The sequence below is a fragment of the Suncus etruscus genome, chromosome 1 (assembly GCF_024139225.1).
Source record: "Suncus etruscus isolate mSunEtr1 chromosome 1, mSunEtr1.pri.cur, whole genome shotgun sequence".
Taxonomy (NCBI): Eukaryota; Metazoa; Chordata; class Mammalia; order Eulipotyphla; family Soricidae; genus Suncus; species Suncus etruscus.
In genome coordinates this window covers 21617978-21635019 of record NC_064848.1, presented here as the reverse complement: position 1 = coordinate 21635019, position 17042 = coordinate 21617978, and the positions used below count along the sequence as shown (strand labels likewise).

Sequence of the window (17042 nt, the reverse complement as noted above, 5' to 3'; positions counted from 1 at the left end):
CATTATAATATGCATGATATGACATGTTGTGAATATATAATATAAATACATTATTTTATAAATATATTATAGTTTAATACTTTTATTATTTATAAATTAATTAATTAAAACCTCTGAAATAAATATGTTCTCTTACTTTTTATACCACAGCCAAATTAACTAATCATTAAACACCTAAAAAACTATATATTTTTCCATTCTCATAAAGTTTAGGTTAATAACTTGCTGGATTTCAGACAGGTTTACCCAACTCTGGAGATCAGGACATATAAAACCAGGGGGGAAAATTCCTTTTAAGTGAAAGAAAAACAAGTTAATTAAACAAGCAAGTACTTATTTGCTTAAAAAAAGAAAAAAGAATAAAACAAAAAATTTTAAGACATTTTATAGATTAAGTAAAAATATTGTATGTGTGTATATACATACTGTACATTGACATATTAAAATTACATGCTTTTCACAATAATTAGCATACATCCCTTCATATCAATTAAAAACGTTATGACAACTTAAATTCACTGCAAGAAACTTGCTTCATTTCTTTTTTCTTTAGACTTCACACAGGTAAATTATAAAACCAAGATCTACATGTGGAAATTCGTATCCTAAGCACAACTGACAATGAAAAGCTCCAAATTACGATCAGGGTATTCTGAATTCCCATACAGGTCTAGATTATCCTAGAACTGTGTCAACCTTCTACCTGAGATGAGAAGAAATGATAAAGCATGATTATTTGAAGTTCCACGTGTATCAATAAAAGCAACCAAAAGATCTCTTACTTTTGTAACAACACTGGTCATGAAATCACTCTGGAGGAGGATTTCTCTTTCCCCTATCCTTGAAAAATGAAAAACAGAAATGCTACAGGGGAAAAATCAGATTGAAGCACCTCTGACAATGATCAGGATACAGCAAGTACAGAGAGGGAGCATTTCCTTTACAACAACTTTTGGATGACTTCAAACCACCCTCTTCTGCAAAAGGCACTCACATATTTTTATTTATAATCATATAGTAGGATTCCATATAGAAGAGATTTCCTACAAATATAAAAGAAAAAAGCTGACAATATGATATAACAAAGAGTCTAAGAAATACACATTTTGGATCAATGTGCACCCCCCAAGAAACAATCGAAATAGAATTTTAAAAATTTCACTGCCAAGTTAGGAATCCCAGTGACAGTATCAGTATGAAGTAAAGTACTGAAGGATGGAATCCAGGTAACAGAGGAGGCACACTAGCATTTCAAATGGTCACAGGACAAGATGTTCTGCTTTAAAACAGAAAGACCATTTGGAAACAATGGAATGTGTGAGAGAGGGAGGTAGTGACAGACAAATATGTGAAGTGGTCAGCAGGGTGGCACCCTTCTCCATGTGGGCATACATAAACCCAGAATCTTCAATAGGAAAGATGGGGCACACCTGGCTTCTACAATGGAAAAGACCCTGCTGAAGCCAAAGCCTGCCTTCATCGGGACACAACCGAGCTAATGGAATTATAAGATGTGCCACTATTACAACTGGAGGCATAGGCCTCTTGACTACCATCAAGGTTGATTTTGAAGACAGAGGAAGCCCTCATTAGAAAGTCTGCTGCATCTCTGCGCCCCAGTTCCCGCAATTTGGATATGAGGGTGCCAACTGTGCTTTCTGGGTAGGATGTCCATTCCTGGAGCAGAGCATGGACTGGGCTTGGCAAGAAATCCTTTGCAGCCCCACTATTGGTGTTGTACTTTGCCACAAGGTCAGGGAGGCCCAAGTTCATGGCCAAAAGACACCAGTCCTTTCCCATAGGGTCAGGTGGGTCCAGTAGGCGACTGAGTTTCCTTCGGGTCAGAAGGTTTAGATCTGATGCATGGATGTCCATCCCGAGGCTGGCCTGTGAGTAGACATCATGGCAACCAAAGCACATGATGCTACTAAAGCTTTCTTTGTAGCCACCCATGGTGTTAGTCAGTGAAGTTTCCTTTAAGGTCTGAGCACGGATGAAGTCTCGTGGTTGGTAGATCATGACAGGCTCATGGTGCTCCCTTAACTGCTGGGGACTCAGGTAATGTTTTACTGTCAACAACCCTGGTAGTGTGGTAGCCATGACATTCTCAATGGTGCTGCATACTGAGTCCAGTAGAAGGCAGCACTTAATCTTGTCTGTCTCTAGACCACGCACCTGGACCTCAATGCCTTGGCCATGGTTGACCAAGAGCACCAATAGTTCAGCTCCACGGTTGGCAATTTTGCAGCCATTCACCCACAGGCGGATATCTGCATCACCTTCAGCACTCTGCTGGTGGATCCACCGGCAGAGGTTTACCTGGACCTTGTGGAAAATGCCACATGGAAATGGGGTTAAGTGTTCCACAGGGACAATGCGAACACCACCATAGACCATCACCTCATCTTCTTCATCCGTCCAGGAGCGGTTCAGATTGTCTGTTTTGATTAAAGCAGGAATGTCCACCATGGTTCCACTGCTCAGGTCCCGGGCGCAGATGTCCATGGCATCTAGGATCTGTAACAGCTCTTCAACGTCACTGTCAGGCACCAGACGCTGGACGTCTTCCATGGTATAGCGGCCCCGGTAATGGTGCAGGGCCCGAGGGGTCTCCACAGAGAGCAGCCTCCCCAAGACATTGGTGCACAGCCAGCGGGGGTCCAGGAGAAGCACATCCTGAACTGTTTCACTCTGCATGATATTGATCTGCCAGAGGGGACAAAAGGGATCATGAAAGTAACAAATGGTAGAATGGTGCACGGTGAAAGGGGGTGTTCTTTTTTTTTTTTTAATGACTGAAACCCAGCTACAAACATGTTTGTAATCATAGTTCTAAAATAAAGATAGTATCTAAAGGTAAAAAAAAAAATAAAGTAACAAATGTGCCTTTGTGCTCAGAGTATTGAAGTGTCAGAACAGCAGCAGTAAATATGTGCAGATGTTGAAATGAATAACTAGGATACCTCAAAAATAAAATCTGAGCCATATTACTATTTTAAGAATGGCTTGCGATATTCTAATCTAAGGAGACAATGCAAGGAGAGTTAGTGAGATAGATAGATAGAGAGAAAGAGCGAGAGAGCGAGAGCGAAAGAGAGAGAGCAAGAGAGAGAGAGAGAGAGAGAGAGAGAGAGAGAGAGAGAAAGGGCCGCCATAGTAAAAAAGTGATTTCTGACTAGATTTTGAATTCCAAAATAAATACATAAAGGAACAAAATGTTGTATAAAGAATATTAGAACAGTGGCCAGTACTGAATAAGATAAAAAATAAGATATAAAAAACCAATAGTAATTATTGATAGTACAATTGATAATTGTACTATGGTTATGTAGACAATTATCCTTCTCTGCAGGGAGATACAGGCTAAATTATGCAAAGGAGAAACCTCATGTTTATAATGTAAATGAATAAATAGAAGGTAAAGGGATTAGGTAACTTTCTTAAAATGCAAACAACTGGTTAATATAAATTTAGAGAGAATATGTGAGCATTTTGTGTAGCATTCTGAAACATCTGTAAAGACTTGAAGTTTTTTAAAGAGACTCAGAATAATATTATGTAATTTTCCTATACACATATATAAGAAAAAGTCTGGGACTATATGACAATCTTGGGGTTTGATCCTGGAAAGATAAAGAGATAAATGAGGTTAAAGATGCCAGCCACAAGGAAATGTGATACTTGCTATGATTTTTATTGATTTTTATAAAGCTAAAAAATCTTGAACAGTAAAAAATTGTGACCAAAAAAAAGGGAATAACTCTGCTTTCTGGAACACCTACTTCTCTTTTCCTGTTCTACTACCCTGGCTAGTAGTCTTATAAACAATTCTGATATGAGCTTTGTCTATTCTCAAGTGGAGTCTAAAGACATCTTGGGAACTTTTTAGTTCAGCCTTGTTGAAATCTTTGAGATGTCCTATCGGTAAAACTGTTTAAAGATAAAGCTTAGAGAGAGACAGATAAGCACTGGGTCTTCTTTGTGGCAAAATAGCGATTTTTACTCCATATCAGTGCACCCTGAGAAGAACACAGCTGCTTCAATTTCACTTCATGGCTAGCATTTCTTTTAATCAATGAGCCCCACCACAACACATAAAAAACACCAACACACCACAAAGGTCACAATGGGAAAGTAACGCTGAATCTCACCAGACTTAGTGCATAAAGAAGGTAGTTCTGAACACGTCAGGAACTTTACAAAATCAAAAACCAACTTTAAAAGAAAAACTAAGGGGATATTTTAAGGCAAGACAAACCCCACAAATACATCACACTTCATCAAAAAAGATTGCACAAAATTTCATGATAATTATCTCTCTAAATGTCAATGGATTAAATGCATCAGTTAAGAGACAGAGTGGCAAAATGGATCAGAAAATTGAACCCAACATTTTTCTGTCTGCAAGAAATACATTTGAATAGTCAGAGCAAACAGACTCAAAGTCAAAGGTTGGAAGACAATCCTTCAAGCAAACTAATCCACTAAAAAGGCTAGGATATCCATACTGATGCTGGATGACATAGAATTCAGGCTTATAATTAAGGCTTAGAATAATGACTCCTGTATCATGTAACAGTGACTATCTGTTGATAAGGCATTTCAATATGGAAGACAATAACAACGAAGTTCTAGACTTTGAATCAATTTGCTTTACTGGAGACATATTGACTAATATATACTGGAGGAGACTGAGGAGTAAAATGACTAAGTGTGGTATGAGGTTTTGTGTCAGAGGAATTGTAACTGATAAAATAAGGTACAAGTTTACTACAAAGCAGTAGAGTATGGAGAAGGAATTGTTAGTAAATCAGAGTGAGCCTCCTGATTTAAAATTTCCTTCTTTTAAGTTTTCACTTATTTACTTACTAAAGTCTCAAGGGCCACTAGTTATATGATAATAAAAGTGAATATAGTCAATGACAGTGAAGAAAATCATGTGCTAAAGTGACTTTACAATTATTTTCTGCTTCTGGGTTTGAATATTCAGAATCCCTATTCCTAGTTTTCTTTTATGACTGCTGAAGTCACATAAAAAAGGACAGAAAATACTTGGACACAGGAAATGGAAGCACATACTCTGCTCATGGATTGGGCGGATTTAACATCATTAAAATGGTAATACTTCTCAAAGCACTGTACAGATTTAATGCAATTTCTTTAAGGCAGAGGCAATCCTTCTTTGTGAGGACAGACAATTGAAACATAGCACCACAATGAAAAACCCAACCAGGAGTAAAACTCCATTTCTTGGTCTCTTCTGGGGATCATTGCTAGCTGTATGCTAGTGTCTACAGATATCAGCATACCACTGCCCTCCTCAATTGTCTGTGCACTCAAAGATCTCTTTGTAATTGATCATATTCCATGGAGAACTTCTATCTTGAAGTATGCAGGAATCACAGCTCTTCAGGAAACCAAAGTCCATCAGCCAGTGCATGGGAAACAATGCTCTTGAACTTACAAAAGTCAGGAAAAAAAATCAAAACAAAGAGCTCTTATATGATTAGGAGAACAGAGAACCATAGTTTAAAAAGTCATGTGAGGTGTATGTCTTAAAATATTATGTTTTTAGTTGGACAGTTTTTACTCTCCTATGACAGGCATATACCACATTCAAGATACAGAACACTGAAACAGAAATCTCTATGCCCATCATAGACCCATGTATAAATGGAGGAGCCCTTACCTCTCCAGCACTGTGAAGCTGCTGAGCTATATGTCTTAGGTCTTCTTCACTGGCAAGAGGGTTCAGTTGGTCCTGCACGTCATAAACAAACTGCTGCAGTGACATCAGCTGATTGGGCCCATTGAGTTTCCTCCAGCATGGCAGCGTGGATATGATTTTCTCACACAGATGAGTCATAGGAGGGCATACCTATAAATAAGGAAAAGAACAAAACATAGATCTATCCAGTGGAATTGGATTGAAATGACAATGCTCACTTCTGCACTCTTGAGAGTATGGAATGACTTAATACTATTTTGGTTGGTTACTAAGAGTCCTGTTATTTTCAATGTTGCCTTAAAGCAAATTTACCAAAGGTAAAATTTTAGATACTTTTACTTGTCTTGCTCATGTCAAATAGTGAGTTTCCACACCAGGTATTTGGAATTGCAAATTCAATTAATCCTTTAAAAGCATCTCATGTTTTACTTCCTATCTCCCTTATACGTGTGCAAATGTGTATGTATGCATTTATGTACATGTGTGTATGTATATATATGGAGCAACTTTTTTATTTGAGTACTATCACTTTCTTAGGAAAGAGGAAGAAAAGAGTAACTATGGTACTAATAGGGTTATTGGTTTTTTTTTTTGCCTAACCCAGTGATACTCAGGGGTTACTTCTGGCTCTGAGCTCAGTGATTTCTATAACCATGTCAACAAATCCAAAAGTGCTGAAAGCAATCTGGAATTAAAAATGCAGCATTTCCCATTAGTTAAGTAGTGACCTCTAACTGGAAGAGACATTGTTAGACAAGGGAATGAAAGGCAAACCAGCCACCTTTGCACTCAAGCTTAGTAGAAGAACCATTCCAACATAATTTAATCGTTTTTCTATTGGGATATTTCCCTTTTCATATCAATCCTAAGAGATATTTATTATGAAGAGTAGCCTTGTAGGTGTCAAGAGCTATTGAGATTTATTTTCTCCATTTAGATAATTTTAAGTTTTGTTTACAAACTATTTGACAGAAAGACATGTATTATCAATTAGGTATATTTTCTTTGAAATGTCTGAGATTTTAAAATCTGGTTTAAAAGTTTTTCCAAAGCAGTCAGTTTCAAGTTATTATAAAAATAATTCTCTTAAATTTCCATTTTATGTGTTAGTTTTAATTTTCACATTTAAAAGCTACCTAAATTTTATTTTGAAACTTATGTTGTGGCACATATACTACCTTGTAAGTATCTTCTTAGCAAATAATTGGTCTGCCAGACCACTTATTACATAAATATTGAGTTCTAAATTTCTGTACATAATATAATAGCTTTTATATTAACAAATATTTTCCCCACCCATATATTAACAAATATTTTATACTTATTTATTGTTGTGTTGGTTAGAATCTTTATAATGCTTAATTTATTTTTTCTTGAGGCAGAAAGAGACAGTATAATGGTTTAAGTGCTTACCTTGGACATGTCCAATGCCAATTTGATCCCTGAACACTACTGGGTATTGCCCTCCCCGCAAAGCAAAACAAAGTCTCCTTAATTTCATTTGGATGTTTAGTAGAATTGTACTAAGATTAAGCATTGAAACATTGCTTACTATTCTGTTTATGACGGAAACCCAACTACAATCATGCTTGTAATGATGGTGCTTAAATCAAGATTTTATATTAAAAAAATAAATATTGAAAAAAAATAACTTGTTATCCAAGAACACAATCTGATTTCAATTGTTGTCTTTTAAGTCCTTCAATACATTTAATTGGTATATGTTTTTATAATTTTATGCATTTCCCATATGTTCACAATGTGACTTTTAAGTCACTTGAAATTTGCAAAATAAAATTTCCAATAAATTTCACAATAAAGCTATCAGAAAGGCATGCACTTTATGGTGGTTTATCTTCCCTTTAACAATCCCTTTTTTTCATGCCTCTACTTTCTTTTTCCTTTCTCTTAGAACAGTAACTTAAAAAATAACCATCAAATCATTGAATTTTGATCCTTTAAAATCCAACTCAAATCAAAAGGGCATTATAAAGAGGCCTGACTCCTAGGTCAACAAAGGGCTGGGCAAATTGGCATCTCACTATCCCCAGGTTACTCACAGAAACGATCTGGCTCCGGATTTCCTGCAAGTGATTTCGAAGTACCTTCATGTCCTTAGAGCCAGAAGCCCCAGCATCAAGAACAAATAACTTATTTAAAATGTGAAGGTCATTCCCAAATCTAAGGAAAAAAACATAGTTTTATAAGGAGCATTCGGTCTCACCAGATATTTCCACAAACATTCCCACAGACCCAAATGACTGGTCATATACCAAGAAGTTTGGTGAAATGCAGACACCCCATCTCTGAATGCTACACTTCTGCAGAAGCCTGAGGATACCTAAGGAGTCATACCAACATGTTTCATGGTCCATACAAAGACAAGAATATATCATTAAAAATAATGAATATCCTGATGCAGAAAGGGGAATTTTTGGGGGTGGGTTTAGGCCGCATCCAGCAGTACTCAGGGGTTACTCCTGGCTCTACACTCAGAAATAGCTCCTGGCAGCTCTTCTTTATGAATAACATTACCCAGGAATGGGTTAAATTGTATATATTGAAAACTATTTTATTAGCATATGATAATTATCATCTAAATAACTAAAATATCACACCAATAAGACTGATATATCACAAAGAGTGAAAATAATCAGCGTTCATGTGGATGTGAGGGGAAAAGGGAACCCTCGTGTACTGCTGGTGGGTATTACTCACCTTTTGGGAAAACAATATGGACACTTCTCAAAAACTTGGAATTGAACTTTCATTTGACATAGCAACCCTATTTCTGAGCATCTACCCCAAGGGACTAAAACCTCCATTTAGAAAAGATATTTGCACTCATATGTGCATTATAGTAACTCATAATAACCAAGAATTAGAAACAAACCAAGTGTCCAAGAACAGATCATTGGACAAAGAAACTTTGGTACATATGTGTGATAGAATACTATTTGTCTATAAAAAAAGTTGAAATTATGCAATTTTCTGTTACATATATGGAGCTGAAGAGTATCATGCTAAGTGAAGTTAATCAGAAAGAGAGGGACAGATACAAAATTTGTGGGATATAAGAAAACACAAGAAGGAAATTAACAAATACTCCAAGGTAATAGAAACTGAGAACCAGTCTTTAGTCAAAAAGCTTATAATTGGTAGGAGGAATGGAGAGAATAGAACAAGGGAACCACTGCTGGAGGTAAACTGACACTCTGGTGGAGGGAGTGGTGTTAGAATATTTTGTGACTGAAACCTTACTATTAACAGTATTACAAGTCGTGGTGTTTAAAATAAAAAAAAATTAGAAATCCATTCTAGGACAAGAGAGATAGCATAACAGGTAAGATACTATTTTAAAGATAGATAAATAGGGGCTGGAGCGGTGGTGCAAGCCGTAAGGTGTCTGCCTTGCACGCATTAGCCTAGGAAAGACAAGTGTTCTATCCCCCGGAGTCCCATATGGTCCCCCAAGCCAGGGGTGATTTCTGAGCACATAGTCAGGTGTAACCCCTGAGCGACACCAGGTGTGACCCCAAAATAAAAAACAAAAAAACAACAAAAAAACCCCAAAAACAAAGATAGATAAATAATTTCTCCTATAATAACACACTGAAACAGAAAATGGACAGAGGATTTAAGCAAAAACTTTCCCAAATAGGGCACCACAAATTCAGATCTTAAATGAAAAACCAATTCATATCTATGAGAATGGCTTACATCATATGCAGCAATAACAACTGTGGGAGAAGGTCTGGAGAAAAACAAACTCTCATGCATTATTGATGAGAATATAAATTGATGTAACTATTTTGGAAAACACTATGAAACGTCCTTAAGAAGCTGAAAGAATTTCCAGATGATTCAGTAATCTCACTTTTAGGTATTTATCAGCATATTTAAATATTAATACAAAAAGGTTAGTTAGCCATCCCAATGTTCATTACAGTGTTATTTACAGTAGCTAAAATATGAACACAACTTTGATAGGTAAGGAGGGTAGTAGTTATTTTATATTAATAAATAACTAACAAAACAATGAAACAGAGAGCAAAACAACAAAAAGAATGAACATTGATTCCATATTTTGATTATTATGCTAAGTGCTGTAATTACCTAAACTACAACAGTGTAACTTAAAAACAATCTAACAAATACTTCAAGAAATCGAGAACTTGTCTTTAGTCAAAAGCTTACAATTGATAGGAGGAATGGGGAGGATAGAAGAGGGTGAGACTAAGGGTGCCAATGGTGGCACTTAAAACTGATGGTACCAGAGAGGTAGTACACAGATAAGGTGATTGATTGCCTTGTATGCAGCCAACCGGAGATTGATCACCCAACACTGTCCCGAGCCATGCCAGAAGCGATTCAGAATGAAGAGTCAGAAGTGAGCCCTAAGCACCACTGGGTGTGGCCCTTAAACCCCTCAAAAAAAGTGTCAAGGAGGCAGGTTGGTGGGAAGAACTTGGGGTGGAGGGAAGTTGGCACTAGAGGAGAAATTGGGAACACTCTATGTATGAAACTAACACACTCTACTGTACACATTTAAGTTCTACTCTGTCATCAATTTCAGTGATATCATATATAATTGACTCATGCTGTACATTATCCTCAGTTATTTTTTAATTAAAGCACTGCAATTTACAATGTTACTTACAGTTAAGCTTCAATATCATATATCATTGAAATCAATGACAGTAGAATTTAAATGTGTACAGTACAGTGTGTTAATTGCATGATAGAAATATTTTCATTATTTATACCTAAGGAACCACAATCCAACATATGCTTCAGATATATTGTTATTTCAACCTCAACAAAAGTGTATTTCTAAAACTAGCAAAGGCATTTCTAAAACTACAAAAAGAAACTACTTAAGACCAATATTTACAAGAGGTGAGTAAAGACATTTTTGCTTTTCATCCTGTGTTCTTTCTTTCTGCTTAAATTTGTTATTATGTGCAGTGATTAATGAATATTCAAAAGAGCAACTAAGCAAAAAATATCTTAATGAATAATTCTTTACCTCTGAATTACCATGGTTGCATTAGCTCTGATGCGAGCAGTTACCCTTACCTGTTTCTGACTTCTTTTAGCAACGACTTGTCTTTGTCATATCCAAACTCGCCTCCAGCTGGACGAGGAACATTCATGATGTCAGCATGGGTGGCCACAAGGACCACTTGGAGTGGGTTTTTCAATTTGCCACCAAAGGCTAGGGGCAGAAAGCAAACACTTTCAGAGGTGAATATTCCTTATACTCCCCTCCTCTTCTCCTCCTCTTGAATCACATACTGGGCTCCGAACCTGGCTGTCCTCTATGAAGATGTAAAAACTGCCTGTAGACTTATAGACTTATGGGCTTGAGTTCACTGTGCTGACTGACTGACCTCTGCAAATCTCAGATTTGGACAACAATGGAATGAGCCCTTATCCTTGGAATTCGAGGCAGATTGTTCAAAATAGATCAGAATTGATTATAGGACACTCACTTGCCAGATGAGAGAACCTGTAAGCCAGAAAAGTATTCTTTCTAAGACAACAGTAGCTTTCTGAGGCTGCATAACACAGGAATGTCTCAGCAGATAAATACCTGAAATTCTTGCAAACAGAAAGGCTCTCAGGCTTTTAGGAGAGTTTAGAATATAAATATAAAAAGGAATGAGAGAGAAATAGGTAAAGTACTGACAAGGATTAATTCCAAATTATTTTACTATTTTAAAAGTAAATAATAATATATAGGAGCTGGAGTGATAGCACAGCAGTAGGGTGTTTGCCTTGCATGTGGCTGACCGGGTATGGACCCAGATTTGATCCCTAGCATCCCATATGGTTCTCAAGCCTGCCAAAAGTGATTCCTAAATATAGAACCAGGAGTAACCCCTGAGTGCTGCCGGGTGTGGCCCCTGCAAGATATAAAATACTAATATACTAATATATAATATTAGTATATATAATAGTAACTAATACTATAATAGCTTTTCAAAGACAAATTTGATTGCTGCTGAGCTTTGTACTTCATCAGGAAGGCTGATCTTTAAACATGTTAAGGGCCAAAAATTTTACTTATCATTTATTCTCCTTAGGAAAAAAATTATGTTGACATTCAGACAGCATAGTCTCATTTCTTTCTTTCTTTCTTAACTGTTGAATTAACCATTGGTTAATTGTACCCCTTTGGTAAAGATCTGATAGCTAATATTACAAAAATATTCCACTTTACACCTACCTAATAAAAGTGACTATAGCTCTAAAGTATAAAAAATCATTCGTAAATGTTCTCAAGGAACTGCTCAAAACTGGGTGAAACAACTCACTGCCACAAAAATTAGGGATTCTGAAGAAACTTCCAAAGAGTTCATCTAGTGGGGAAATAATCACAGCTACTAGTTATAAGATGCTATTAGCTTCAAGCTGACCAGGGCTGCCATGACCAGTCTGTGGGAAGGATATTTACTTCGATAAGGGAATCTTGGCTCACCCATGGGTTCTTCAACTGGAACAAGAGACTTTAGGAAACTGAGCCAGAAAATCACTTGATTCAGCTGAATTTCATAGGGTTCTTCTAAACTAAAAACGATGACATGGATTGATGTAGGATCATTTGCAGCAAAATAATCATAACAGCAGAAGTAAACAGGGTTTCCAGAGAACTCCCACACACTGAAATCACCAACTCCTATAAAAAAATAAATATCATTAATATTAATAAATATTACTAGTTACAAATTCAGTCAGTCTTTCTCAGCACTTTTAGGATTACTGGGAAGTCAGATTCATCTGCTTATTTGTATTTTAGTATAGGTCTATGTGTTCTATTTCCCTACTATACGTTTATATACATTTCTATTAATTCTATTTATTCTATTATCTATAATCCTATCTATCTATCTGGAAGATCATAGCAGTCAGATTCATCATTTTATCCGTATTCAGTATAATTCTATGTGTTCTATCCCCCTGCGGTTCAATTATGTAAATTTCTATTTACACATCTCTTAATTCTATCTATCTATCTATCTATCTATCTATCTATCTATCTATCTATCTATCTATCTATCTATCTATCTATCTATCTATCTATCATATGTGGGGTTTCAGCTAGCAGTTTCACACAATAAATCAGACAGTCACGGGAAAAAGGTTCATTTCAGCCAGAGGTTGTTGAGCGGCTTCTTGGATCTTTCTGAGTCAGCCAAGTATCTTTTTCTGCTGCTTTTCCCTGCTACTTTTATTAGGCAGAATTTAACATAATGCACCTGAGGGTCAGGGTTGGCATACTTGTGCTATTAACTCAGAAAAGGTAAAAGGAAAAAATTAAGTGATTTAAAAGGTGTATGACAACATATATCTATTTCCAGCTGCTATTCATTTTCCCACAACATTACACCATAATTGTATCTGTATTTCTTTCATACCTACTTACATTACTTAAAAACACACACAGAGAAATATGTGTAGATGTATATACTTCATTTTTCTACACTGGTATGCTATTATGAAATATTGACTTAATTTTGTTTAAATAATGACTAAACGCACTTTCCACAGATGAGTAACAGACCTCCTGGTGCTAAAGAAAAGAGACTACAGGTGTAAGATGCAATAGTTGGCAAGACATTTTGGATATGAGGAATTTGAAGAAAAGATAGTAAAGAGGTGGGCTCTTTGAGGCATGTAAGTGAACCTAGCAAGTTTCCAAGCAGGGGTGATGGTGGGGGAATAAAGATGGACAAAGGGCAATTTTTTTTACAATGAAACTGGGCGTGTTTCCTGGAAATATTTGTAGGTGAGAATCTGACCTAGATCCAATTATGGGAAAACTGGTCTACACAACTGAATTATGGGGGTGGGGCTTTGGATAGAGGGCTGTTGGAGTCCTTAGGAAAAAGAGGGGGTACATTAGTTGTGGATGTGGTATTAGAATTGTGTGCATTATTCATAATATTTTAAACCAGAATCTAAATTTAAAATTTTTTTTAAGAAGAATCTTACCTGGAGACACTAAGCATCCAGAGCATCCCAACGAGATTCCAGACATCTGGATATTCCCACAATTATTTTACCATATTCATTAGGGTGTCAATAAGGCCCACCCATTGGGCCTTAAATGATAGGATTTAATTTTCCTTTTTATAATTTTTCCCTTAGTGCATATTCTGTGCACAAATTCAACAGTTGGGAGTTATTCTGAAAACACTCGCAGGCTTTACTAGTCTCCTTGTAGAGCACTGACATCTCCTGGAAAACTCTAAATCTGGCAGCTGAATCCTCAGCAGAAGAGTTCTGAAGCACTGAACAACATTTTTTTTGAGTTTTTGAAGTACCATGAGAGCCAGATTTAAAATGGAGATGAGGCCTGAAGGAGTAGGAATGAATATATGGCATGGCTGTTTCTCTCTGTTCTGCAAGCCAACAATGCTCAGGAACTGAGTGATAGCTCCGCTTAAGAGACTAAAATGCATACGGACTTTAAGAAATTCAAATCACACAAGCTAGTAGCTCTCAGTATGAGTCTGCAGGTCTGCAGATGTCCTGTACATAATCCCGAAGTGCTGTTCAAACAGTCCAGGGGCAGGACTAGAAATCTGTTCTCACAAGTACTCTAGGCCATCTGCAGACACATTGGATGTTTTGGGTAATATTCATGGGTGGGCCCATTTTTTCACTGGGTTTAAGAAAATAAAAGGGGCTTGTGAAAATACTTCCAATTACCAATCTCTGAGTGATTCCTCTGTGAGAGACTGTATACTAGCCACTTTAAAAATATTTACAGGTCAGAGAAATATTATAGTAGATAGGATGCTTGCCTTATACACAGCTGACCTGGGTGTGATCCCTGGAACCACATATGGTTCCCTAAGCCCTGCCAGGAGTGATCCCTGAGTGTAGAGCTAAAAGTGAGCCCCTAGCACAGCCGGGTATGGACCAAAAACAAAAGACAGAAACAAATACAAATTTAAGAATAGAATTAAAAATTCTACTTCTAAAATTCTCATAGGTAAGAGTAGCAAATCACCACTCTTAAAACAGACTGCTTTATCTCTGTTCAAAATAGTACTTCACCACTACTATTCTTGTTCATGTTCATATGTTACAGATAAAAAATTTAGTACATTTGATTTTACAAAGTAGACGCTAGAAATAAAAGTCAGTTCTTGGTTATAATTTATAAGTGACATAGAATATTCCAAATAAACTGCTTTCTATTAAGTCATTAAAAAAAACAAAACCAAAAACAAAAAAACAAAAGAGCACTTCAGCAAAGGCTAGGAGTTGGTATCAAGTGTCTGGGACCACCCAGATATCTGCAACCTTTAATGGTGCAGTAGTGAGCATGTTATATTTGTTGGAGGAAGTAAAACTTTTCTTGTGACTTCTAAAGCTTCATGCCATTGGGAATGTCTAAGAGGGAAGCACTGAATATTTTACCGATAGGAAAAAATGTGCCTATAGGTCTGTGCTATAGCTATAGCTTTGAGGGTAGAAGCATTTAAAAAGGTTACTTACACTTGGGTACTTTTAGTGCTACTGGAATATACTTTATGAGATTTCTCAACTTACTTAGTATGTGACTCTACTTTTTAAAATGTATGATGTAACCCCACCCTGCATTCTTTGTGTAAGCTTACCTACAAGAAAGACCCTCCTATTTCTGGGAGGGGTCTTGGGAAGGTTACAAAAGGTTTGGCCTAAGGAACAAAAGAGGATTTGCATGGATGCAGGATGGATGAGGAAGCAGGAGATCTCTGAGGGACAAGGTACAATGCAGGGCAAAAAAAGATGTTATCTCCTAAAGAAGCCTGCCTGTGAGTGAGTTTTCTACCCACCGTTCTCCTGAACCCAGATACCCGCCAGCTGGAGGGGATTGGAGTCACATGGCCTGGGATGGCAGAGAAAGGCCCCTCCATTCATCCCATCACCATCCAGCTCCATCCAAAGGGCCTCATTATTATTTAATTCTATGGTATGATTTACCAAGAAGTACACAGCTAAATACTAGGCACAAGGGAGTATAGTTTCATAGCTATGAACTAGACAAGGGTCACTCTTATATTCACTTTTGTTGCTTCTTTCCCTTTGTTGGGCTATAAAAGAGCTCTAGGATTTGGAGAATAGCTATAGCTTGGTAAAGGGAGACTGAAGAGAGATTGGGGGGGTAAGCCATACCATTTAAATAGGCATTCTGGACATCAATGGCTTTGGTGGATTGGTCATCTGTGGAGCAATGCAGATGGTGGGATGGGGCTACAAACACTTCCAGCATCCCTTTGGTGAGACCCGGTTCAAACATCATGCTGCGGCTCCTGACGCTCACATTCTCACAGCCTGGGTAGAGGTTGTTGATGCTTACTGAAACTGCAGGTTAGAGAGGAGACAGGTCACAACATACAGAGGTCAGAGAGTACTTACTGTCTTGCCAGCACTTGTCTGCCAACCACAAAGTCCATCCCCAACACACTAGTGCTTCAGGCCAGCTGGGTCTATTGTACCACAATATTTCAGGGGTCTTGGGGAATAAATTTTTTGTTACAGACATTCCATCTTTTTTTTTTCCTGCCTCAGAGACTGACCCAAAAAACCTGTATCCCGTAACTCCTTAGCTTGCTTGCTACTTTTGCTTGGTTAGGGTTAGCCAATGTGAGTGAGGTACTGGAGAGCTGGAAGGAAAGGGAGACCAAGTGTTTTTGAAATCTTTCTCTTTACTGTATCCTGGCTATGATTTGTGTCTGGTTTAAGACACTCCAATTTTCTGAAGAGCATTTTTTTCTTCCTGTGGTCTTTTCAGTCCCAGGGTAGTTAATGTTTCCTCTCTATTGATTATCTCTATATTTTACTCATTTCTTATATGTTTCAGTAAACACTATCACCATGGCATTTCCATTAAGTCCCTACCCTGACTCTGGTTGACGCTGATCACACTGGTACCATATGGTTTACGAGACTGCTTTTGTCAGCAGAAGGATGTTAATCATAAGCAGGCGATGGCATTAAATAATACCGAATCACAAACTGAGAATGTATTCCTGTTAAAGAGTTCCCTTGAAGATTTTTCAATGATACTAGTGGTAACTTTCCCACTGTGGTTTTTAGCATCTCTTCAGGACTTGTGAGTCTTCTCTTTGAATGCAGAGAATGGGTCAAAGCAAACCGTTTTCTTATAGTGACAGTGTTTGCTGTTTGTTGCATTTGTTTTACTTATAGCAGCAATACTGGTTTTGCATTCGGTAGGGTCATTAATGAATTCCTTTTTTAAATTAATGCATCTTAGTCCATTTATAAAGTATAAATTAAAAAGTTACATGAATAC

At 37.1% G+C, this 17042-nt stretch overlaps 1 protein-coding gene across 1 annotated transcript in view; it reads right to left on the bottom strand.

The window, feature by feature from the left end:
* Nucleotides 1–372: 372 nt before the first annotated feature.
* The window catches only part of DAPK1 (death associated protein kinase 1), a 185594-nt gene continuing 168924 nt past the window's right edge, over nt 373–17042 (bottom strand). Inside the window, exons 20-25 of the mRNA XM_049784131.1 lie at nt 15902–16090; nt 12213–12410; nt 10808–10946; nt 7789–7909; nt 5690–5878; nt 373–2706 (exon numbers count right to left, since the gene is read on the bottom strand). Of these exons, the coding sequence (XP_049640088.1) occupies nt 1477–2706; nt 5690–5878; nt 7789–7909; nt 10808–10946; nt 12213–12410; nt 15902–16090 (2066 nt within the window). The 3' untranslated portion in view covers nt 373–1476. The remainder of the gene's footprint in view (nt 2707–5689; nt 5879–7788; nt 7910–10807; nt 10947–12212; nt 12411–15901; nt 16091–17042) is intronic.